Source organism: Medicago sativa, chromosome 3 (assembly GCF_051527215.1).
Source record: "Medicago sativa cultivar Bolivia chromosome 3, Bolivia_mono, whole genome shotgun sequence".
NCBI lineage: Eukaryota > Viridiplantae > Streptophyta > Magnoliopsida > Fabales > Fabaceae > Medicago > Medicago sativa.
In genome coordinates this window covers 77,080,797-77,107,756 of record NC_140751.1, presented here as the reverse complement: position 1 = coordinate 77,107,756, position 26,960 = coordinate 77,080,797, and the positions used below count along the sequence as shown (strand labels likewise).

The 26,960-nt window shown below is 32.4% G+C and overlaps 4 protein-coding genes and 1 non-coding gene across 5 annotated transcripts; 1 reads left to right on the top strand and 4 right to left on the bottom strand.

The window, feature by feature from the left end:
• Positions 1-8,752: 8,752 nt before the first annotated feature.
• LOC146940384 (protein DELETION OF SUV3 SUPPRESSOR 1(I)-like) lies at positions 8,753-10,480 on the top strand. Its single transcript, XM_085754094.1, has 3 exons — positions 8,753-8,837; positions 8,991-9,095; positions 10,078-10,480. The coding sequence occupies exons 2-3, from the start codon at positions 9,005-9,007 to the stop codon at positions 10,206-10,208; spliced, it is 222 nt and encodes a 73-aa protein (XP_085610220.1). The 5' UTR covers positions 8,753-8,837; positions 8,991-9,004; the 3' UTR covers positions 10,209-10,480.
• A 2,182-nt stretch (positions 10,481-12,662) lies between these two features.
• On the bottom strand, positions 12,663-13,112 carry LOC146940383 (RING-H2 finger protein ATL39-like). The gene has a single exon (XM_085749874.1). It carries the CDS (start codon positions 13,110-13,112, stop codon positions 12,663-12,665), a length of 450 nt encoding a protein of 149 aa, XP_085606000.1.
• A 1,535-nt stretch (positions 13,113-14,647) lies between these two features.
• Positions 14,648-17,708, bottom strand: LOC146940382 (serine/threonine-protein kinase 52-like). The gene is made up of 6 exons (XM_085754093.1): positions 17,418-17,708; positions 16,170-16,291; positions 15,728-15,924; positions 15,432-15,606; positions 15,144-15,278; positions 14,648-15,062 (listed from the first exon to the last, which is right to left on the bottom strand). The coding sequence occupies exons 1-6, from the start codon at positions 17,680-17,682 to the stop codon at positions 14,856-14,858; spliced, it is 1,101 nt and encodes a 366-aa protein (XP_085610219.1). The 5' UTR covers positions 17,683-17,708; the 3' UTR covers positions 14,648-14,855.
• A 273-nt stretch (positions 17,709-17,981) lies between these two features.
• TRNAT-AGU (transfer RNA threonine (anticodon AGU)) lies at positions 17,982-18,055 on the bottom strand. The gene has a single exon. It is a non-coding gene; the product is annotated as a tRNA-Thr (tRNA).
• Positions 18,056-22,230: 4,175 nt separating this feature from the next.
• Positions 22,231-24,524, bottom strand: LOC146940380 (uncharacterized). Its single transcript, XM_085754083.1, has 2 exons — positions 24,452-24,524; positions 22,231-24,299 (listed from the first exon to the last, which is right to left on the bottom strand). Exons 1-2 carry the CDS (start codon positions 24,497-24,499, stop codon positions 22,461-22,463), a joined length of 1,887 nt encoding a protein of 628 aa, XP_085610209.1. The 5' UTR covers positions 24,500-24,524; the 3' UTR covers positions 22,231-22,460.
• Between the last annotated feature and the right edge of the window lie 2,436 nt (positions 24,525-26,960).

Here is a 26,960-nt window from a genome sequence, read left to right as displayed (position 1 = left end):
AGGGTATAGCTTCGCGGAGATAAATGCATAGGGTAAATCCATCCTATATTTTTTGTTGTCTTTTAATCTTACTTTATGAAAACAAAAAGGAGTCTTATTACATACAAGAGTGAGATGTCATGTTTTTAGATAGATTTATTTCTTATTAGTAATTCTGTTAGAATGATTTGTTTGAACTTAAAGTTTTACCTACAGAGAGTTTGACTATCCAACATATATTATTGGTTATTGATGCAAGGGTTAAGAGAAGAGAGAAGAGGAGATACCACAATTGGGATACAAGGATCAAATCGTGGCACTTAAAGGATGAAAACACAAAGTGTTTTTCTACAAAATATTTTAAAGGAAGGTTGCGTCAAGCTACATAGAAGCGAAAATGATACGTGGAACAAGATGACGTATGAGATTAGAAAAGTAGCAAAAAAAAAACACCAAGAGAATTAATAGGTTTTGGAACTAACTAGGAGTAAAGAATCTTGGTGGCACTAACATGTTCAAATTACAGTGAGAATTAAAAGGGGATGTTTTAAAGTGTGGTATATGTGTTCAAGTACAAATATTTAGGAAAATTATAAGAGAGTTAAGAAAGGGTCTAAGAAGGCATTGAACGCAGTAAGAACACAAGCTTTTGATGGGTCATACCAAACCTTACACATCAATGAGAGAGAAAAGTTTATATATATATATATATTCTTGCTAAGGGGCAACTAAGAAAAAAAAACATATATGGATCAAGTGAAGTGTATTAAAAAGGAAGATGGTAAATTTATTGTTCAGGAAAGAGATATAAAAGGTAAATAGAAGTAATATTTTCAAAACTTATTTAATAAAGGTTGTGATATATATATATATATATATATATATATATATATATATATATATATATATATATATATATATACTCGAACATGATAGACACCAGAGAGGAGGATATAAACTATAATTACTATCATCAGATTCAAGAACACGAGGTAAAAGAAGTGTTGAAATGGATGAGACAATAAGGTAGTTGAGCTTGAAAATATATCTATTGAAGGGTAAATAAAGTCTTGGAGAAATTTCATCCTCAAACCTAAACCCGCCCCTACTGCCAGAAATTCATATCCATCAATTTTTATCAATCTAATCCATTTGAGGTAGGAAAACACCCAACACCATATTTGATATCAAATTGACCTCTTCGTAAGGTAATTAGTCAATTTCAAACTAGGTTAATGATTACAGTGACTAAAAGTTACAAAATATCTCAAAAGTATGGATAATATTTAGAGACTTGCATGTTACATATTAATATATTTCTACATTCGGTACGGGTTCAAAGTGTGTATCTATATCTTTAAAGACTTGCTAATCATAATAGGAACATGGGCTACGATAGACCTTATAGGAAAAACCATTTTCAAAAGGTGAATTTGACAATAGTAAATATTTATTTTTTTTAAATGTCAATGTAATATATTCTTGGGGTAAATATTATCATGTTGGAGAGATTCAAACAATTGTCCTTTTTCTGATGACAAATGTTAGTAATTAGTTGTTAGATTAATACTTACTCTTTCGTTTGAGTTTGACCCAGTACCTTCAACTCCTTATTCCTTAACTCAAATCATTTGAACTACTCAACCCCCGAAACAATTTATTAGTTAGGATAAAAGTTTTAGTTTAAAAAATATATATATAGTTGTAAACTACATATATATACTTTATATTTGTAAAAGTAAATATCATAATACAACTATATAATATTTTTTACAAAAACTACCAATATTACAAGTTATAGTTTTTGTCAAAAAACTTTATAATTTATATTAAAGTTATTTTAAATTTATATTGATTTATATATCAAATAACTTAAATACTCGCTAACTTTGTGTAAATTAGTTTTCAATTTAAAATAGTATTTTATAAAACATTAATAAATATGTTAATTCCTTGAGTAAAAAAAAAATAAGTACGTTAATTTCCCGTGCTTAGCATGGGTATCACACTAGCTTATCATTGAGAAACATCGATCAGGCCAATGGACTGTGTAATGGTATGAGGCTGACAGTTACACATCTAGGGAAGAGCACGATGGCTGCTACCGTAATAATAGGAAAAAGGGCAGGTACCAGGGTATTCATTCCCAGGAATGGATGAATCTTATTCCGAGTGATCCAGGACTACCCTTCAAATTCAGGCGCAGACAATTTCCATTGACACTTTGTTTTGCAATGACAATAAATAAAAGTCAGGGTCAATCTTTATCTCGAGTGGGAGTTTATCTTCCTAACCCGTGTTCACGGATGGACAACCCTATGTCGCTGTCTCTCGAGTTAATTCTAGAAAAGGTTTGAAGCTGCTCATCTTGGATGAAGATAATAATGTTTGCAAGGAGACCACAAATGTTGTGTATCGTGAAGTTTTTTCAAAAAGTATGATCATTGATTTTGTTTTAGAATTGTTGTTGCTATAATTTAGAAAATTAAAGTTGCGTATTGTTTGGAAGTCGTTTTTTTTAATTTTTTTGTAAGGCGTACTGGTCATTACAGGACATACAATTTCTATATAAGCAGATCCTCCTACCATTGACTTTTAATTGATGCACTTTTCAGGTATAACAATACGCGGAACATTTTTTTTTACATCGTTGTTACCCTAAAATACAATATTTACTAGACATGGCAACAAACCCCCGCCCCCGTCAGACCCGGCCCCAAATTTAACGGAGAAAATCCGATTTAACCGGATGCGGGTGCGGGTGTGGGGGAAATTTGAAGTTTTAGTACGGGGGCGGGGCCGGGTGCGGGGGATGCTTACACCCCGCCCCGCACCCGCTTTTTAAAATTTTGTTTATTAAATTTTATAATCTTATTTCCATAAGCACCAACCTATTTTAATATATTATTATTCTTTAGAAATATATTTATAGTAATTATTTTGCTCTTTTGAAATAAGTTTATTAGATAGAAAATTATTAATATAATTATTGTGTTTTTGTTGCTATGAAAAAATATGCATTTTTTAAATATTTTATAAAAAATAAAGTTTTCGCGGGTGGAGTGGGGGCGGGGCCGGGAGACCCGTCCCCATTGGGGGCGGGGTTGGGTGTTCAATTTTTACCCCCGATATGGTTTGGGGACGGGGCGGGGGCAGGGACGGGGATACTCAAACCCGCCTCCGATCCGCCCCGTTGCCATGTCTAATATTTACATTAGACCATTGGTTTTGTAAAAAATAAAAACAAATAAGAATCGGCGTTTCTGTAGCCCAAACTATATTTATACACACCCGTAAAAAATTTAACGGGTTTATTCACAGACTAGGTGTATACATCTGACACTAACTATTATATAAAAAAATACAAATTTTTTAGTTTTTATGATTAATAAAATACATTATGTCAACAAATAATAATATACAGTACGTTGGTGTATTTTTGCAAAAATATTACATATGCTAAGTTTAACAATTAGTACATCTTATACTACAAATAATTAGTATAAGTATAAATCCAAATACTTTAATCGTTATGTGCAATGTTTAGATATTTCAAAATATATACAAAATTAACAAAATTAAGATGATATTTTTTTCCATATCAAATTTGAATTATAACCACACTTATAACTTTAAGATAACATAATATAAAATCTATACATTTGATCAAAAAAGTTTTTTATTTCCCCGTGCTTGGCACGGGTCACTATACTAGTTATATATAAGTGGGTTTGCAGCACAATGAAAAGGGGAGAGAACGAGTGCATGTGAGAACAAACATATTAGTTGCTTTCTTCTCTTCTTTTCAATTTTGGTCTCTAATAACAAATAACAAATATATACTAAGTTCCCATGAGCATCCAAGAGTAGTTCCTGAGACTTGCTAATTCATGTGCGGTGCTAGCAAGATGTGACTGTTGTATCCTGGGGAGTATTAGCTATGAGACCTATCGCATCGGATAACCTATCCGAGGTGGCGAAATACTCTTAAGCCCAGTGCTTTGAGCACGCCTCAGTCAATAATCGATAAGTTTCTTGTTCTCTAATTTTATATTATTATGAGTCAATTTATTTGTGTAATATTTCTCTTTAATTTATTTGTTAATGATAATTCTATGTTCTAATTTTTCCAACAGACTGCCGACGAAAGATAATTTAGCACGACGTGGTGTTCTTAACGTTAATGATATCATGTGTGGAGCAGCTGGTTGTGACAGTTCCGAAACAACATCACATTTGTTTCTTTGATGCGATACTTTCTATGAGCTTTGGTCCAAAGTTTGGAACTGGTTAGGTATTTATTTCGTTACTCCTGTTGATCTTCGACAACATTTTTTGCAGTTTACTGTGATGGAGGGTATGCCTCGAGTTTCTCATTTATATTGGAGGACAATTTGGTTTGCTACAATTTGGGTAATTTGGAAGGAAAGGAACAACCGTATATTCCAAAATACGGTCTCTACTTCTGTTACTCTTATTGAACAAGTTAAACTAAATTCGTTTCTCTGGATTAAAGCAAAGCAGACATCCTTTTGTTTTAGCTATGCTGATTGGTGGCGACATCCGCTTTTATGTATGGGAATTTTGTTGTAATTTGTTTTCTGCTTTTTGTTGGCGGGTCGGCACTAACAACACTGTGACTTTGTAAATTTTGGCGGTGGTACTCCTTTGCACACCTTGTGCAGGATGTATCATCGTAGTTATATTGAAATCTCATTTTGATTTGTTCAAAAAAAAAATATCATAAATTAAAATAAAATAAATAAATTTAAATATTAGATAAGTTATATACGCAATTCATTATCTCTTATTCGCTTAAATATGACTATTGAAGTCATGCATATCAACAACCAAGGTATTCTCCAACTAAATTCATGATGCCGCCAATATATATCGTGAAACAATTCATCCTCCTTCATTATTCATGTATTAAATATGATTTTTGGAGTCATGAATATCAAATGAGAATTAATAAATATGACTATTGAAGTCATGCATATCAACAACCAAGGTATTCTCCAACTAAATTCATGATGCCGCCAATATATATCGTGAAACAATTCATCCTCCTTCATTATTCATGTACTAAATATGATTTTTGGAGTCATGAATATCAAATGAGAATTAATATTATATATGATAGAAATAAAAATGATTGTAAATTCTAACATCATTAAATTTATGTATCTAATATTTTTTTTAATATTCTAACATCGTTAAATTCTATCAAATAACTATTTTTTTTTGTAATGTTCCACTATTTTTGGGGCTTAAAAGATGAACATCATTGTACGAAAACAAAAATTCATTACAGTGCTAAAACATTTATCACTTTTTTTTGACAAAAAAAAAAGTTTATAACTTAAAAGTTGAAATTCATTTACCACTTTTATCTTAAAAGATGAACATCATAGTACCAAAACAAAAATTGATACCTTTAACAATATAAATTATATTAAAAAAAGTTTGTCCTCTAAATATTTATACATATTATATGTATTGCAAAAAAAAAAACATTATTGTCCCTTCAAGTATGGGGCTTTGGGCACTTGTCTACTCTAATGGTGCTTAGAGATGATTGTGAGGTGTTGCACATTTCAAACATTTAAAACATGTTTTGTTCTTTTAAAATTTTCAATACTCAATTTCTCATAAAACTAAAATAAACTAGAGGAGGGAGAAATTCAAAAGCTTAAACCATAGAGCCTAAATTTCAAAAATTTCAACTTCCAAGAATGGAAACATTTTTTATATAAGTAAGTAATGGTGATACTTCGATTAAACGCGCTTGAGTTTTACTAGTTTCTCTTGTTTTTAGTTTTTGTTGTTTGACCTTTTACCCCATTTATTCCATCCAAAAATGATTGAGTGTGTCTGTTTAATGTTCAGTTGTACTTTATGTAGTATTTTAACAATCTATATTTCACAAATACTCCCTCTGGTCACATTTATAAGCAAAACACTACTTTTTAGATTCATTAAATAACTAATGTATTTAGCCTATATTATATACCAAATACATCGGATATTCAATGAACCTAAAAAATAGTTTTTTGCTTATAAATATGACCGGAGGGAGTACTTTAAAATAGGTTCGAGCATTATTCAATTGTTCATAAATTTCATACTGTCGTATCATTTTTTTTATGAAAATTAAGAAAGTGTATGAGTACCCTATTACGTGATATTGGTGCATAAAATAAAATATGTTATCCTTAGGATTGTAAAATATGAAAAGTTTAATGGTTTTGCATAGCATGACTGCCATTTTTCATTTTTGGCTTCGTCGACTTGTAGGTTAACCAGTGTCAGTTGATGTAAAACCACCGTTTGACTTGTCCTTGTTAGATCTTAGTAACGACATATTGGGAAAGATTCGAGTGACAATCAATGTTTTGGGTGCGTCCCTCAACACAAAGGTGAATTTTCCAACTCATAACAAGGTCGTATAGCTCAGCTGGTAGATCGCTAATTCTTAACGTTGTGACTGCTTGTTAAAAAAAACTATTTATAAATGATTTTATACTAGCATAACAGCAAGTGGTGAATCAATAGTTTATGGAGTAACATCCAATTTACAACGTGACCTTGCAAAAGATTGATGTATACTTTTGAGGTCAATAATTTTATGTTTAAACTTAAAAAGTGTATCATGACTATTTATTTATAGTAAAATAAGTTTATTTATGTTGTTTGTTTCACAGTGATAAATTCTCTAAAATAGTTTGTTTGATTAATGGATCATTAAGTGTGACTTAATCATGAGACAATGTCAATGATAATGACATTACTGTTAAAATATTCACAGTCAAGTTTTACTATAAAACGGGATAACGTTAATGCATAGAGTATATTTAATAGACCGATGGTAATACTACACTAATTATGGATATGAGAATTCAAGTCTTAACATAAGTATAAATATTATGAGTAATATTTATATCAGGCCGACCTGAACCATGATGATACTAGATAGTGTGATATGCAAGTGCCTAAGATATTCTCAAAGTAATAGTGATGCATCACACCCTTCTATCTGAAACCACTGTGATCCATAAAAATAAAGTTGGGTGCATTGTTGTCAATCAAACGTTGTCATTAACAAGATAAATATAAATTCAATTTATAAACACTTTCCAAATCATATTGAGGGACCCGAGTGACTTAGATGAAATTTGTTCCTCGTATATGTAGGAACAATGACAATGGACCCAATATTGAACTGAACAAGGGTGATACGGTCTATATATAAAGTTCAATATAAGCATAGGGAAAATTGATAGTTACACACATGATCTTTATAACATAAAGGTTTGGTCTAACCTCATGGCATTCTCGTCATTTAGATAGAATTGATGTATTGCTAGATATCACTTGATATGTATGCGTTAAATATATGATTTAATATTATTGTCAAGGTTACAAGAACCTACAAGATCATGCACATAAGAACATATAAATGAGAGTTAAATAAATAAGTATGACTTATTTATTATTTGATACTATGATCTTATGATGCACTAGCGTGAAGTAGAGAAACGCAGTACACTTTAAGGTATGATGCATTTAAGTGAAAAATGGTACACCATAAAGTACAATATGTATAAGTGAGATTGTGAAATACCTTAAGATACGATGAATACAAGTGGTTCTATAAATTATGTTATTTTGTTGGCTTAAATGCACTTTTGGCTCCCTATGTTTGCCACCGTAGCAATTTTGGCCCCCTAACAAAAACAATGCAATTTTGACCCCCTAATTTTCTCAACTATGCTTGGAAGCCGCCACGTGTCCCAAAAAAGGGGTCATAATCGCAACTTTTTTGCAAAGATAAGGGGCCAAAAGAGCATATTTCCCTAAACATAGCAAAAATAGGGGGTCAAAATTGCATTTTTTTTTTGTTAGGGGACCAAAATTGCTACAACGACAAACATAGGCGGCCAAAAGTGCATTTAAGCCTATTTTGTTTCTATTTTCTTTTTCTCTCTTTTTATTTTATGTTAGTTTATCTTTAATTATTAAACTCAAGAATTTGGTGTAGTGATAGAAAGAGAGACAATTGATAGGACTCAAAGTTGAGCTTTGTTAATGCTCTTAGAGTTAGGTAAATGTAAATTGTTTTGTAAACGATTTTAAAATCTGTCTTGGACTTGGACATTATCTCCTCACCATAAATTTTTCCCATTAAAAAAAAAAACCTTAGTTGTCAATAAATTTCCCTTTATCTTTTCTTAATTTTTTTGTTGGGTCCTGTTAATCGGTGCCCACGGGCACTGGTTAAGCATAACGTAAAAGGGAATTATTACCATAAAAGGAAACTGCTTTTGACTTTATTATAAATTAATTATACAATTTCAATGCATTAACTACTATATAATTTCCTTTTTCATATCCTTAACCAGTGTCCCGGAGGCACCGGTTAGCATTTCCTTTTTTTTTTTTTTTATATACTAACCCTTCAATTTCTATAGAAAATAAACTTTGATAATTTAAAGTTCTATGAAAAGATAAGCAAAATCTAACCAAAACTTATTTCACCCATAAGTTGAACTCACTAAACAATATAAAGTCCAATTACTTACTTAAAAAGTATTTTATTTGATCTTGTGTAAAAAAAAAGTATTTTATTTGATCATCCACTACAAAAAAATACAATAATCATAGGTTTAAAAATAAAACAGCAAAAGAAAGCCAAAAAACGACGACGTTTAAATGTTCCAAGTTTTTCACGCTCTTCAGAGTACAAATACGAAACCTTTCTTACTTCCTTTACAAGCACACAAGATTCTTCTAATCTCATCGATAGCGAAACCTAACCACTCCAAGGTTTATCGTTCATTCAATTCAACCAATACCGGGTAATTACTTTGCTCCTTCATTGCAATCATTTGTTCTACGAAGTTTTTGAATGTTTAATTTGATTTAAACCCTATTCCCCTTTATCAAAATTAGGGTTTTTCTTTTTCCGAATTTGTGAAATTTATGCGCTGTTGGGTTCGAATTAACTGCAGATTCAGATTTATCCATGGCGACTGAAGCAAAGGCTGTGACCGAGGATGTCAAGATCGATCTATTCGAAGACGATGATGAGTTCGAAGAGTTTGAAATCAATGAAGGTATGAATCAGTAATCCCGTTTCTTCCCTGATGCAATTATCTTTGCTTCTGTTTTAGGTTTACATTTAGTTAAGTGCTCCTAAGAAATTTTCAGTGATGTTATCATCAAATGATTTATAAGTTATATTCATTAGTTTGCTTCCGTGGAAGAAACGAATTAGGATTTCATCGCGTATTGTTGCACATTTGAGCTAGACTTTGTGTGTTTGGCATTCAATTAATTACGGGAGGTTATGAAAATTTAACCTATCTAGTATATAAGTGCTGTTTGGATTTGAGTAACATGAACATTTGTTAGACTGTTTGGGAGAACTTATGGAAACAACTTATAACTTATATGAAAATAGTTTGAATTTATTTTATGCTTTGTTATAAAAATTGCTTATACATAAGCACTTATTTGGTAAGCGCTTGTGCTATAAGCACTTAATTAATTAAGCTGTATGTCCAACCATAACCCAATCATGTAATTTGAAACTTATTTGATACTTCACCTCACCACTTTATTTCGTGTATGAAATAATATGATATTTAAATATACATATCTACTATTAAATCATATATACTTGCAAATGTCTAAACTTTTATATACATTATTGTCCTGATTATATAAATGATGCAGCATTTAGATTTGCTAGATTCACGTTGTACACAGCGTTAATGAAGATGTAAGTTTGCTAATTTTTTGTGCGTGTGTCTCACAGTGCATGCAAACTGTAATTTTATGCCACTACTCTCTTCTCATGGGTGTTAATCCTATTTCTCATTATGCATGAACACTTCTAGGGCGAAAATTATAGGACTTATTTAATTGCTTGAATCTCATTTAGTTTGATTGGCATTTGTATGTTAATTGGCTTCACTGCCTATCCAACTTTTCTTGACGACTTGAAATTAGGAGGTTTTGGATTTCTGCCATTGCACTCACAATCTAATGTTGCTAACTATTTCTTTTTGCGCTTCTTTGTTTTACAACTTGCAGAGTGGGATGACATGGAGGAAGGGAAAGAAGTAACTCAACAATGGGAGGATGATTGGGATGATGATGATGTTAGCGATGATTTCTCTGTTCAGCTGAGAAGGGAGTTGGAGAAGACTACTGATAAGAATTAAACCACCTGCTGGCTATTTTTGTTTGATATGACATGTGTAATGAGTTACAACTTAGGTATCTGAGACTTTGAGCTCGGTGTGTTTTCTTATCTACAAAGAAACTAAACTATGCCTTGTTATGAAGGAAATGTTACTAAAACAGCACACAAGGACATAGTTCATGTGTTCATTCTTAAAAACAGCCGTGTAGAAGTTATTGAGTACTTGTTTTTTACCTGAGTTCTGTGATTCTATATGATTAGTTGGCATCTAGCTTTATGTTTGGCACACAATCTCAATTTTATTCTGTTTCATTTATATTTGGTATTGGGTTGGATTTGCTTTTTCTATGAAGAGTGTGTTGGCATATAATTGTTATATTATTGATGCTTAAGCTTTTAACCTTTGGAGTTTTGAGTTGAGATCTTTTTATAAGCTTTCATATTTAGCTGTCGGAGCTTTGAGTTGAGCTATTAACCTCTAGCCAAAACATACCTTTTTTTTAAGCTGTAGAAAATTAGCATGCAACTTCTGACTGTTATCTAGTCACGTGAGAAGGCTCTTCATTACTTTGTTGATAAATGTCACCAAGCTTACTCAGGTCTTAACTATAGGCATTGATATTCTATAGCTTTATTGGTTTCAGCTTGAAAAAAGGAAGGTGAGATTTTGAGAAATAATCTCCTAATATTATAGACTTCTAACTAATATCTCCATACTGGATGTGACTTTCCTCAATTTCCAATTGATGCTAGATGTCAGGATAGTTTTTTTTAAGTTGTCAATGAATTTCTGTGTTTTGGTTACCCTTCAGATCTTTAAAGACTGTTCTCATCATATCACTAGTCTCTGAAGCTGTCAATGGATTTCTGTGTTTCTTAACGAAATTAGGCTTGTGTTATCCTCAACGGAGAGGTTGCATACCACACTTATAGTTGATAAGTAGAATATGGTCAATAGCAGATTGTTATTAATCAGAGAGTCTTAAGGAGTTCGTTTGATCAAATGCCACTCTCGTATCATAAGATTTCATTGAAAGTCGATCATTTCTCTTTCTCTGCCTATTGTTTTGACTATGTCATGGTTACATGCTAGTTACTTCTCTGCTTATTGTTTTAACTTCTTGACTACGTCATGGTTACGTGTTAGTTGAAATTTTTGAGCGAACATGCACGTGTTACGTAGATAGTAATCTATCTGCCTATTTGCATAATCTTAATTTCCTGAGATATAGATGGTAATCTATCTTGCCTATAGGCATTAGCAGACTCAATTTTCTTTAAACATCACTATTGTTAGCATGTTCTTGTCAAAAAATTCCATGGTATGTTTTATTAGAAGTTAAAATTTGAATCTCAGCCCTCTTTCTCAACCTCTGAATTTCACAGTTCAACCATTCAGGTTTTACCTTATCTACTATATTGACAATTCTTACACATAATCCATTTCATTTTGCTTTCACTCACGTTTTTTTTTTCTGTCCGAAATACCTCTCTTTTTTACATAACTCTCCTCGACCATGGGGTCGTGGGAGAATCATTATGCCATACATATATATGAAAAAGTTGCTAATAGCACCTGATATATGCCGTTAAATATGACAAGAACATTGCTATTTATCTAGAGTTTTTTTTATTTTTTTTATCAAGAATAGATCAAGAAAAGGTTTATGCCAATTAAATTTCATGCTGGCCGGAAATCAACGGAAGTAATGGGGTGTAATTAAGGAAAGGTGTGGAGCGACTTCACAGTCGAAAAGTTTTCGTGAGATCTATTTTCGTTGTATCTAGCAATTCCCATACGATAAACATACAACGGTGGTCTATCAACTAATAGAAGGGATATCGAGAAGTATTAGGATATGTATGCGTGCCAAGTAAAAACCACAACAAAGTGCACAAGATACAGTCACATAGCCACAAACAAGCAAATAGTACACTTGTGTCCATTCACTAGGACGAAAAGACAACGAAACAGTTACTATATTTGTAGTGGTTCATAATGTTTCAGCTGAAAACCTGTCCACAACACCCAACAATTTGAATGGATAAGCATTTCATAGAAACCAACCACAAAGATGTTTGACCCTTTCTACAATTGGCATGAAATTAAATTGATCCTAGCACTGCAATTAGTATTGTAATTCAAAAAATCAAAACTTATATGTGTATGTGTGAAGATATCATTACTTAAGTAATAGAAATATATTCTGATTATCCTGTCAATATAACTCAGATGGTAAAATGTTGCACGAACATTTGATATGTTGGGGGTGAGAGTTTGAACCCGCAATTTTCCACTTCTCAGCATTTAGTGATGTGTGTTTCTCCGCTAGACTCTTTGGAAAGAAAAAAAGAGAAATATTTACTGATCTTACCAAAGGTAATAGAAAAACCCCAAAAAATTACACCTGGAGCTCAAATCCAGCTAATTTTTCAATTCAACATGATAGAACTTTTTGAATTGCCTTGATCTTTATGGCATTTCAATTTGTACAATATCAGAATCAGCACTTCCTTCCCTCATAATTACACGTGAATGAACCCATGTTCTACAAATTGGACAAAAGGGTGTCTTGAGAATCCACAAATCTATACACTGAACATGAAAGCTGTGGCTGCAATTAGGCAACAACCTACAAGCATCACCAACCTTAAAACTCTCCAAACAAACAGCACAATCCACAAGGTTGTTGTTTCCTTTCTCTGGTTGTTCCACATAATCAAAACAAGGAAGGTTCTTCAAGTCACCAATATTGTCACCACCAAACATTCCTTTTGCAGTGCTCCTAGTACTGCTACTCTGGACTTGCATGTCTTCATTATTACTATCCCTTCTAAAAGCCCTTCCAACTATGCAGAAATGAATAGACACCAAAATAGCAATCCCAACAAATAAGATTATCAAAGAAATTACAATCTCCATCACCATAACTTGGCCTAATTTTATATCAGCTGGTAAAAAAAACCAAGTCAAGCTTCAAACATGCAATTTGTTTTTATGATACAATTTGTTTGCTTCAAACATATATGTGTTTAATTATGATACAATTTGTTTGTTTGTTCCTCAATGACAAAAGGACAATATAGAGGCTCAATCACAGATTGTAGCTACGGCAAGCTACCTGGCTGCATTCATTGTCACTTATTTATGTTTAATTATTATTTTTAATTAGAAAATGACCCAGAAAGCTGAAAGCTTGTTTTTATGATTGAGTTGTTACACCAGATATATTATTTTGTTGCTATAATTTTGAATATATAAAATTTAATTTAATTTTGTCTTCAATTTACACACTAAAATTAAAATAATAGTTTTCTTTTTCTGTTGAGAAATTGATTAGCACTAACTGTTTATAGATCCAATTTCAGCTAGTGTTCAAGTCAACTAAAGTCCAAAACAAAACTGAAAAATATATAATAATAGCAATAATAGCAAGGACAAATATAGAGAACTAATATTTCCTCAAAAAAATATACATAAAGAAAACTAAGCTAGTATAATTTAATTAGGACATTACATGTGTTCATAGGGGAGCCAGGGTGACATGGTGGGACGTAGTATATAACAATTTGGTTTGGTACACAGCCTTATGGCCTTAATCATAAGTAGCATTTGGCACTAACCTTATACAGTTATACTAATACTCATTTCAATTCTTATTTTATCAGCAACTAAAATTAAATATTCTACCTATTAAAATAATCAATTTTAATATGGATAAATTTGCTGGAATTAAAACAAAACAACAAGAACGAAAAGCAAAAGTGTGGCATACTTGTATGGATTTTTATTTTTGCAGAAACTAAAAACTAAAATGATGTATTTTCAGGAACCAAAAACATTTAAACCTAAACTATATATTATTAACAGTAAACCTTGACTAATGAAAAGAAGAAAAAAACAACATATGTTGATGTCAAATCTGGGGCTATATATGTTTTGTTTTACATTGCAGTATTAGCTTTTTTTGGGTGTCATGATTTTCACTATGTGGAATACATTCAGAATTCACAAAACTTAGCTACAATTGAATAACTAAGATGCTGTTAAGTATTGTAGATGCTATCACATCTAATAAAGTAGACACTTATTACTATTGTATCCTTGATATCCATTTATATTTGCTGAACTCAACATAACACAATTGGTTTCCACGTTTCACTTTTTGTCTTTGAAGAACTTCAAAAGAAGAAATCCTGTTATTCAACCACAGTGAATCTAGGTTTGTTTGCAAAATGCAATTGTATTATACTAATTTTGCATGTACTTGTTTCTTTTTCGTATATTATTTGATTAATATGCAATCAAAAAAGAATGCTAAGAAGCAAAAACTCTATCCTATTTTCATTGCATCCTCTATACTCATTCAAAGTAAACCATTGCTCCACCACCTTCTTTTGAAAAGAAAAAAAAAAAAACTGCAAGTTTTGAAGCAAACAACACACTGAGACAGAAAGTAGAAGTAAGAGAGTACCTAGCAAATAAGTTTACAGCAGTATCATGAAGATCTTACAAGGTTACAAGGCCAGTCCAGCAAGAGGTAACTAAGAAAATGGATATACATAAGAATTGACATTTTCCCTCTACTGTATAGTTCTCTCATCTTGTTTGTTTTTGTACCAAAGATACAAATATTGATTCCTTAATGGTTTATTTGACTGTGAATCAAGGCCCTCGGCGCTTACCGAAGCAGAGACAACCTTGCTGCTGATCAAAAGGGATCATACCTCCACCTTTGGATGTGTCAATAGCCTCCAGCATGGCAACTACCTCATCCATTTCAGGTCTCTTATCAGGATTCGCATCCCAGCATTTCTTCATTACATTTGCCACGGAACTTGGACAACATCGTGGTATTTCTGGTCTTACATTCTAAAAATTCAATACAAACTAATATATCAATATGGATTCATTTTAGATACAATTGAAACTAATCTATGGAAGAAGATATACCTGGCGAACAACGGCTGAAGTAATCTCAGAGAAACTTAGGTCAGGATAGGGCATGTCACAACAATATATTTCCCATAAGCATATGCCAAAACTATATACATCACATTTCCTGTTATAGGGGTTGCCATTTAGAACCTGTAAACCATCATTCACCCATTTGTCAAATAAGTTAAAAGTCAATTGCTTAGACTTTCTTTTTGATCAAATGGAAGCTTTTTTGTGACCTTTTTCTTTTCATATTGGTACAAAATATTGTGGTAAAGGTTTCAAGGTAAACTGGCCACAAACCTCAGGAGCCATGTAGCCAAGTGTACCAGTCTCCCCGGTCATGTCATTAGGATTCGACGCTTCAATACGTGCAACCCCGAAATCAGCAATTTTAACGGTGCGAGACTTATCCAACAGCATGTTCTCTGTCTTTACATCTCTATGGACAATCTTCTGAGAGTGAAGATAATTCAGTCTGCATATCCAAGTGAATTCTATTTGAGCAATCGAAACATATTACGAGTCGGTCTTTGTTCTCGACAAGTACTAAATCTCTATTACATGGAGGAAAAAAATCAGAATAAAAATACGAATACCCTCTTGCCATATCAAGTGCCAGCTGGATGACAACCTTAAATGCTAACTTCCTCCTCCTATTTTTGATCAAGAATGATTTCAGTGCACCTCCAGGAAGATACTCAACAACCACACAGCAGACATTGTTTGGCATGCTAATTAGACCACTGTCAGTTTGTATCTGTAATTCAGATGATCCCATTGTTGCCCCTATAAACTAAACACGTAGAAAGGAAATCAACAGGAGTCTCGCATTAAGTAGATAAAAGTGTTCAGTGTGTTACTTAAAACTGAAAGCAAGTTGTCATAGTCGACTAGTGAATAACCGTTTCCTGAAAACAAAACTATCACTCGATAATGCAAGTTTTGTATGATCTCACACTTTTGATATGCAATATTGTAATCTACAAGAACAATTGACAACAGAAACAAGAGAGTTGAAGCTAATGAAAGGAAATGTACCTTAGTTACATTAGGATGATTAAGTTTATGCCAAACAATGACTTCTTGCGTGAATGCAGACCTGAGTCCAGCAATTTCAGCTTCTGTCCGGTAACCTTCTTCACCCCAATCCAGCATTTTAACTAGACATTAAGTAAATAAGCCCAAAAAAGTTAAGTGTTATTGTTACATTATATGCACAGTAAAGTGCATTGTAGATTTATAGAATCCTCACAAAATTAAAATCGATCAGCGAAATTGTTTCTTTCATCGGTCTTGGTCTGTGATTCTCTGTCCATATAAATTTTTGTCCCCTTCCACAACCAATCTAACAATAACATGCTACTTGTATTCAGTAACCACACAAGAGCCTATTTGAATTGACTTATTTGAGCATATCTACTAACGTAAACACTTGGAGCCTCTCTTAGAGAGCTTATGGAAACAAGTTGTGACGTGTCCAAAAGCTATTTTCACCTAATTTCAATAATCTCTCTAGGATAACTTATACAAAAACACTTACATAATAAATGCTTATGCTATAAGAGTCTAATTAAGCTGATTAGCCCAACCAGGGCAAACAACACCAACTTGGATAACACATTTTCAGATGCCAAAACATTCCAATCTTCTAATGAGAAGCAGAGGGCACAGTAATTTCCAAAACAGCCCATCATCAAATCATTGTAAAAGTCGATTCTTTTTAAAGAAAATAAAAATACACAGCTCTCTCAATGAATTGAACTGAGAAAAATTTGAAGTAACTATTTGGATAAAATCAACAACGAATTATGATAATTAGATGGATTGACTCAATGATTCTTAAGTGAACCAACAAGATAACATCAACGGGTTAGTTCGAGTTAACCACTAATTTAGTCTTTGACTTTGTAGGACACTCTTAAACACGTCCTCAAATTATGAATATAAGATCTCTGACTCTATTAAACCATTAAGTTGATCCCTACATTTAACCGGTTACTCAATTAGGTCCTGTATTTTAACAACTTATTATCAATCTGGTCTCTGTACTATTTAACCACTTAGCGTCAATTCCTAGTATACTCTCAAAATGATTAATACAAGTAAATTTTGACAGAGTAATAAAACTTTTTAAAATATTCATAATATCATGAAACTATTGTAGAGCGTCTTACAAAGTAGGGGACGAATTTGGCGGTTTAGACGGTTTGAAGAGTGAGTGTAAAAAAATAGAAACATGAAACAAATAAAAAAATGAAATTTTGAAAAGAAACTTATGGAAGTTACCAGCAACATCTTGGCCATCATAGAAACCACGGTGAACAGTACCAAAAGTGCCACGAGCTAAGACACTCTTGATGATGAGGTTAGAGGGGTCAATTTCCCACTCTTCTCTTTGCTCCATGTTATTACCACCAGTAGTAGCAATAGAGTTTGAATGATCATGAGAAGAATCATCATTTACCTTGTTGAAGTGTTTCTCAAGTTGTTCATCTATGGTCTTTAGATCAATTTGATCAGCTCTCACAAACCCATCATTCTTTTCCATCATTTTTCCACACCCTATCTTCTCAGAATGTGATTATTGGTGCAGCTGCAGCATAAATAGAATAGAATAGAGGGGACATTGATTGAGGTAAAATGTAGTATTATGGTAGATAGAGAGAGTGTTTGAGTTGTCGTTTGATGATGTTAAGTTAATGTTCATGTTTCCCTCCCTCCGTAAAATCATCGTTGGGGTCTCCCCAATAATCCAAGTTAGCACGTGGAATTGTCTGTGCAAAACATTTTATGTTTTGAAATTGAAAATAAATAGAAAAATATGAAAAAAAATTGAAAAAAAAAAAATGTTGCTCTCGTTGAGAGTTGAACTCAAGACCTCCCGCTTACTAAACGGGTGCTCTAACCAACTGAGCTACGAGAGCTTGTTGTTAACAGTTGGTATTTAATATATAATATAATTACAAACCTAGTATTAAAAAATGTTTCATGTCATTACGTGCGCACCTGAGCATGGCTTAATAACGCTCTTATTGGCAATTCGGAGATAATAGGCTTAAATATTACATTGGTCCCTGCAAATATGACCCGGTTGAGTTTTGGTTCTTGTAAAATAAAAATTTAGAAATCAGTCCCTGCAAAATTTTCTGTCTTTTAAAAAAGTCCCTGCGCCCCCTGAAGCTGCATGGTGGCACTCCGATGCTGACGTGGCACATGCTGACTGTGCATAATTGCCACGTGGCATCTGACGTGGCATATAAATTAATTAAAAAATGTAAAAATCTGAAAAATTAATTTAAAATCCGAAAAAAATCTGAAAAAATCCGAAAATTATAAAAAAAAAATTAAAATAGAAAAAATCTAAAAAAAAATTCGAAAAATTTAAAATAGAAAAAAATGGAAATCAATAGAAAAATTAATTTTTTACAAATTAAAAAAAATTAGAATTTTTGTTTGAAAATTATAAAAACAAATTCAAAATTAAAATATTTATTTTTTATTTTTTCAGAAATTAATTTTCGTAAATTAAAAAAATTATTTATTTAAATTTAAAAAATCTGAAAATAAATTTAAAAATCATAAAAAATTTACGTAAAAAATCTGAAAATTATAAAAAAAATTCGAAAAATCTAAAAATAAATTTCAAAATCATAAAAAATTTCTGAAAAAATCTGAAAATTATAAAAAAATTCCGAAAAATCTGAAAATAAATTTAAAAATCAGAAAAAATTTATTGCAAAACGAAAAATATTTTTAATTTAAAAAAATAAATGAAAAATTATTTTTTTCAAATATTTGGAAAATATATTTTATTTTTCGATTTTTGTAATCCTGAATTTTTTTCCAGATTTTGGAAAATGTATTTTAAATTTTTTTAAAAAATAAATTAATAGTTTTAAATTTTGAAAGAAAAATCTGAAGATAAATTTCCTATTTTTTTTAAATTTTTTTAAAAAAATCTAATTTCTTGTTCTTTTATGAAAATTCTAATTTTTTTTTTGATAAGCCAAGAGTCCAACGACATAAAAAAGGAATAGAAGACAGTCCAATAGAGTTGTAGTCCAATCGGGTGATACAAAAAAATCAAACAACACTGGTGGATTCTAATTTTAAAAAAAAAATATTTTTTTTCAGAAATATCAGAATATATAATATTCAAAAAAAATATTTGTTTTAAAAACAATTTTCAGAATTTTTAAAATATTTTTTTAAAATTTAATATTCGAAAATTTTTATTTTCAGATTTTTTCAGAAATTTTTTATGATTTTTAAATTTATTTTCAGATTTTTTGGAAATTTTTTATAATTTTCAGATTTTTTCCAGAAATTTTTTATGATTTTTTAATTTATTTTTAGATTTTTCGAATTTTTTTTATAATTTTCAAATTTTAAATTAATTTTTCCGATTTTTTATAATTTTCAGATTTTTTTTCAGATTTTTTACATTTTTAAATTAATTTATATGCCACGTCAGATGCCACGTGGCCAATTATGCACAGTCAGCATGTGCCACGTCAGCATCGGAGTGCCACCATGCAGCTTCAGTGGACCCAGGGGTATTTTTAAAAGACAGAAAATTTTGCAGGGACTGATTTCTGAATTTTTATTTTACAAGGACCAAAACTCAACCGGACCATATTTGCAGGGACCAATGCAATATTTAAGCTCAGATAATAACATTCAACATTTTTCTTCTGGTTTGGGCTCTTGGCTTATTCCTCTTCAATTTGTCTATTCTTTCTTTCATATTATATGTTTTTATGTATCTTATTGAAGATATAATTAGCTAGTCTTTAGGAGTGTTAGTTAGTTAGTAGTTAGTGAATAAGGTATTGTCATTTAATGATTAACTAATTAATGTGTTGTCCCTGCATCCTTTGGATAAAACATGAATATGGTTATGATTTGTATTATGTATGTATTTCGAAACATAATTAAATTACCAACTGATGTAAATTTGAAATGAGAATGTTAGTTTTGTATAAATGTTTTGGGAACTAATATAACAAAATGATAATCAAAAGAAAGTTGGAAATCATTTACAACATGCTATTAAATAATGTCAAATACTTTCTCATTAGTTGTAAGGGTAAACCTAGTTTACATAGACAATTAATGTACATCCCCTCTTCTCTTATCTATTTGTGGTCATCTCTAATTAGCATATACTACTAACAGTTCATATCCAACATTATTGTTCAAAGAACAAAGTTTCAATCTTGAACAAGAAAATGTATTCATTTCGAACAAAGAAAGGGAGTCAAGGGTTACTTTATGATTTGCACAATCATGAACTAATTTTTCTCAAGACATGTAGTTTTTTTTATTGCCAAGACATGTAGTTTTTAACGAAAATGTTTTTCCTATTCATATTCATCTTCTGACAACCCTGTTTATAATATTCTTCTTCCCATTGCATCTAATTTTTCTCAATTAATATTATAGTCTCCACATGTTCAAATTGTTCCTCCTATTGTTAAAACTTCTATTGAACTTACTACTTCTAATGTTAGTATTTCTAGTAACCGTTCTCTTCACATCCATATGTCGAGAATTCATGCATCTACTAGAATTTTTTACATGGGGAACTATCATTTCAACATTGTTCATTTGCATAATTTTGCCACACCTGACAATTCAATTAATAATATCCTTATTCCTTACATCATTTTATGTCCTATGCTAATATTTCTCCTATTCATAACATTTGTTATGTCTCTTTCCTTTCTCCTGAACCATGCATGTACCTATAAGCAAGCTATCTAACATGATTATTTGGAACAAGCTAAGGATGATGAAATTTTGGCTCTTCCGCACAATACTTGAATATTAACTGATTTACCTCCTAATGAAGGTGTAATATATAGGCTTGAAATGGTATGTAAAACTAAAACATTAGGCTTGTGGTAATATAGAAAGGCACAAGGCAAGGCTATAATCGACAAGAAAAAGTAGACTACTTTAAAACTTTGTCCCCTGTTATTATTAAAATGGTCATTTTCCGCTTAGTTTTGGCTCTAGCTGCAGTAAAACAATAATATTTGCGTCAATTAAATGCAAATAATGTTTTTATGCATTGCGGATCTTGTAGAATTCTCCCAAGACTTAAACCCTCTCGACCTAATCGTGTTTGCAAATTAAATAAGTGTATATGCAGTTTGAAACAAACTAGTTGTGATTGAAATCCAAAATTAACTTGAGCCCTCACTTCCTTGGGGAATATTAAGTCTATTTCTGATTATTATTGGTTTGCTGAACATTTTTACCATCATCTCAAAATTCTTTTGATTTACGTAGATGATATAGTGATATTGGTCTTAAAGTGATAAGTTCAAATTGGATTAGACGCAATAAGTAAGTCACGCATGGCTGCATTGTAGCCATCCGATATGAATCAACGGGCATGTTCGATTAAGATGGGTTGCCGTATTTGACATATCCACTGTTATACTAAAAACAGGCTAAAATTGAAACATAAAAAGATATGTGCGTGAGAGAGAATAGTTGAATCGACCTATGTATCACAATTGGATTGCACAAGAAGAGTCCTTAAAGAGTGTGGCCCGTTAAAGAGAGATGGTGGGTCCTTTGTTAGCCTCATTTTCCCCAACCCCTGTCATACCACCAAGAGTAGAGTAGCCTGCAGTCTACACCCCACTCACATATCATAAGACATGTGGAATGGATCATGGCTTTGAACCTTCGATGGTGTCTGTTTCTTTGGTTGCACTTAAAGCTGCTGCAACGTTTGCATGTAGAGTAGTGTATTTTTTTATGTTCTCACTTTAAAGTACGCTACGCACAATCACTCCACCCAGCACATACATACCAAGGCGTGCAGTAACAATCACCACTCTCCCATCCCATCACATCACTTAAACCTTGAGATGCTTCTCTGTTCTCCAACGCATTCCATAATGTCTTGCCTCCATTGGGTAACCTCTCTTTTACAAACATTCCTTACAGATTCCCTTCTCCACTACTTTCTCACCTGAATAATGCTTGCTAGTTGCTATCTTCCCTTCTTTCAATTTTTTATATTAAAAAGGAGCATGTCTAATTTAACACAATCATTTAGATTCTTCAACCGCAAAAGAAATTTAGTAATAATAATAATAATATTATAAAACTATGAGCCATATTATCATGAGTCACGCTTACTCAAAGATTCATACCACTCTAGAACACGACACAAAGATAGAATCACAAATAGAATTCCAAAGCTCAAAGACAAAAACAAAACAAAAAAAATACAACGTGGTAACACATGACAATGTGAAATTTTGTATTCTTAACTAACTGAAAAAACCGAATGAAATATTTCCTTCCTCAACTAGAAGTGGTCCACGTCATATCATTCTCAAAAATCCAATGACACACCTCAATTTTTCCAGGTCCCGACCCTAACGCCAAAAAAGCACCATGTTTAGGACCCCACGATGACGTATCAATGTGACAGATGGCAACACCATGATTAATCTTTGACTTAGAGTCCACGTCAAGAATATCAGCTTCATAAACTCTCACTTTAGGGACAGAGTGACAATAATAGAGTAAATAAGGGTACAAACTCTGATGACATGAAACTGATTTAATCACTTTTCCACCGTCCATTGCTTCGACTTTTCCAATCATCACCGTCCTTTTTGACCCGTTCACATTTTCAGTTGTTTTCACCACCACGTTGGGACCTAATATAGAAACGGAAAAGTCAATCATACCCTCAGCTGATCCAACGCACCGTTTTGTTTCTCCCACACTAGGTTCCCTCTCGCATTCTTTAAGCGCGTTAACTATCACGCGCTCTGTCGCTGAACCATCCCGCGCGTGAAACGCTTCTTTTATCTCACTCAACCTCGAGGATGAAAATGGTAATTTCGATGATAGAGATAAGGGTAAAAACGACCTTGCAGGCATTTTATCTCTAATATCTGGCATAATAATCACATTTCCTTCTTTTAACATCGACTCTCTGAAAAATTTACCTGGTTCTACAAATCTATTTACGATTTTGCCACTGATTGTGCTGAAATTGTTATACGCTGAAAACGACGCGCCGTTTTTGTTGTATACCTTAAACGCGCGTCCCAATCCATAAGATTTGAATCCAAACGCGGTTTTACCCGTAGCTCCTTTTCCATATTCAGTGAAAGTGTCGTTTCCTTCGTTAAACGATTGTCCATAATTCGTAAACGACGCAGCACCGGCTTTCGATTTTGCACCATAGCTTTGAAACGTATCATCACCGACGTTAGCGCGGTTCCGGTAACTAACAAAAGTATCGGAACCGGAAACTGAACCGGTGCCGTAAGCTTTGAAACTACTCTTTGGATTATTACCGTTGAAACTGTACGCTTTGAAAGAATCGTTTGCACCTCCTGTTCCTAATTCACCGTAACCGGTGAATGTTGATTGAAGAATGTTGGAAGTAACTGCATAATTGATGAAATCGCTGTTACCGCTACGAACACGTTTTCCGTAGCTGTTGAATGATTGATATCCAGAATTTGTATCGTTACCGTAGCTTGAGAATGATAATTTGTGATTGTTAGCGGCGGAGTCGTAGGTGGTGAAACCGAGGTTGGGTACATTTACGAGTTTATCGTAGCTTTTGAAGTCTCCGATGCCGGAATTTGAACCGGAACCGTAGTTTGTGAAGTTTGTGTTAGCTACATTGCCGTTTTCTGCGTAGCTGTTGAATTCTCCACCGCGACGAGTTGAGCCTGAGCTGTATTTTTTGAACGAGTCGTTGTTTGTGTTTAAACCGTTGGAGTAGTTTTTGAATGAGTCAACTCCGCCGAGTCGAGCCGAGCCATAGTTTGAGAATTTTTTGTTTGAGTAGACGGCGAAGTTTGAGTCTGATTTGTTGGTTTTTGTGGATTGGTAAAGTGTGTTTGGGTGGTCGAAGGAGCAGAATAAGTATGGTGTGGAGCAGAGGGTATTATGGAGAATTGATGAGAAGGGTTTTTGTTTGAAGAGGTTTATGAGGTTTGCGTAGTGTTGTGGTGTAAGAGGAGAAGCTTTAGATAGAAGAAATTGAGGGATTGGAAGTTTGTTGGAGATTTTTGTGTTCCAATGGCGAATGAGTGAGGCTTTAGGAGTGAAAGGGTTTGTCTTTTGTTTGGAATAGGAGTATTCTTGGGTTTTGCCAATGGTTGCTATAGAAACCTGCATTCATTCATATACAAAATTAGTAAGAAATATTTAAGGACAATTACATGTAGGACAATAACAACTTAGTTAAGGAAAGGAACCATGCAATGCAATTTGATTAATCAAGTATGAAAATGAGAGTATATGGATTTTGTGGTTTTTCTTACATGGAAAAAAGAAAGCGACAAGAACAGGAAGGTGAAGTAAATTTTCATTTTGAGATGTTGAGTTTAGTGTGTTGAGTCTCACAATGGAGTGAGAGTGATATATAAGAAAAAGCACATAGGACATTGGGGGCCGGGGACAACAAATTTATGGTCTCCCCAGACATTGTTTACTTTTTTCTCTGCACAAGCAATGCATCCATGGACCATGATTAGCAAAGTTAGAACTTTTTAATTTATTTATATTTTTTTACTCTTTTTTGTGTTTTATATATGCAAATGCAAATATGGATATATTTATATTTTTATATTTACATGAGTTTGAACTTTGAAAGGAGGGTAAGAGTTGTTTATAAACTAGGCTAAAATATGGTATTGGTCCCTGCAAAATGGGCCAGTTTTGGTTTTAGTCCCTGCAAATTTTTTTTATAGTTTTTGGTCCCTGCAAAAATAGGTCAGTTTTGGTTTTAGTCCCTGCAATTTTTTTTATAGTTTTTGGTCCCTGCAAAAAATTTTGTTTTTGGAAATAGTCCCTGACCCCAGTTATATGATGATTTGTCACTTTTATAAATTAAAAAATAATTATTGTATCTGTTTTATTATTATTTTTTAATTAAAAAATAATTATTGTTATATAAATTATAAAAAATAATATTCTTTTTATTAAGTAAACACATATGCTACATATGCACAAAAGTGACAAATCATCACATAATTGGGGTCAGGGACTATTTCCAAAAACAAAAATTTTTGCAGGGACCAAAAACTATAAAAAAAAATTTGCAGGGACTAAAACCAAAACTGGCATATTTTTGCAAAGACCAAAAACTATAAAAAAAATTTTGCATGGACTAAAACCAAAACTGGCCTATTTTTGCAGGGACCAAAAACTATAAAAAAAATTGCAGGGACTAAAACCAAAACTGACCCATTTTGCAGGACCAATACCATATTTTAGCCTATAAACTATCTTAGACCTTCATTTCTTAGACCGTCATTTCTTATGAAAAACGCCAATGTTTCAAATTCAAGTGATGCTTTCATCCCAAATATAAAAAATAAACCCAAATATGAATTGTGGTTGCTGCCATATGAATTGATGAGGTTGTTGTGGCGTAAATTAATTTTACTTTTGTCTTTAAAATATAAAAAATAATTCTACGTACAATATTGTAATTCTTAGATAATTTTATTTATAGTTTTGTATAGTCGTTGATTTTTATTCATTTTAACTTACTATTCCAAAAAAAAAAAATTACTATTTTCCCCCACCCACCAAATATTTTCCCCCATCCACCAAATTTTCCAATTGCCCCGGTGGTTCCCTCCACCACTCACCAAATTTTCCACATAAATTTTTTAGCTAAACTATTAATGATGAACTGCTGAGATTGTTGGGCTGTTGTAATTTGGAACAGGTTATTAGCTAAATTTTTAGCCAGATGTAAACAACTGTAATAATTGAGATCGTTGGCCTGTATCGATGTTGTCTAATGTGGTGTTGATGCTAGAGATGGCAAAAAAATCCGCACCGTGGATATCCGCAGATAAAATAAACGGATATTTTAATTACCCGCTACTCCCTCTGATCACATTTATAAGCAAAAAATGACTTTTTAAGTACATTGAATAATTAATGTATTCGGTCACATTTATGGGTTAGATACATTAATTATTGGATGTACCTAAAAAGTTGTTTTTTGCTTATAAATGTGACCGGAGGGAGTAATTAATGGACACGGATTTGGATTTAATGGTATCTGCACCCGTGGATATCCATACCCGCTATTAAAGCGAGTAAATTACATGAATAACTTAATAACTTCCAAATTCCTAAGCAAAAACCCTCAGTATTGTGAGTGTTATTGGTTATTACGCTCCTTTTGAAAGAAGTGAAAGTAGTTGGGATTGTTGAAGCAAGAAGCTTTGTTTTTGTTGAATATAATTAGGGTTACTTAAGCTTTTGTTAAATCAAAAAACTTTATTTTTATTAAAAGTAAGAGACTTTATTTTATTTATATTCTTGTTAAGTTAATGGTCTTTGTTGTTATTGTAATGTATGTATATTATATTTTTGCTAAAAAGAAAATAAAATGCATGTGAAGAACCTTTGTTTATAAATCCGCGGATACCTCAAAATCCGCGGATTACCCGCTAAACGGATATCCGCACGAATATGGATAGAGTACGGATTTCATATTTATCCAACAGAGCGGATGCGGATATCACACTATCCGCATCCATGGATATCCATTTACATCCCTAGTTGATGCGGTTCTATTAAGGTCGATGTGATTTCACTTTACACCACAATTTGGAACCGTGATTGTCTGTTTTGAGGTCTTGGAAAGTTTTTACGATTTCATCATTTGTAAAATCAAAAATGTGTCTCACTCTGTAGAGGATTGCATGCATATAAATTATTATTTTATTTTCAAACAACGTTAAGCATTTTGGCTATTGATTAATTATATGTGGATGGGATGCTGATAAACTTTAAAAATCAACATGT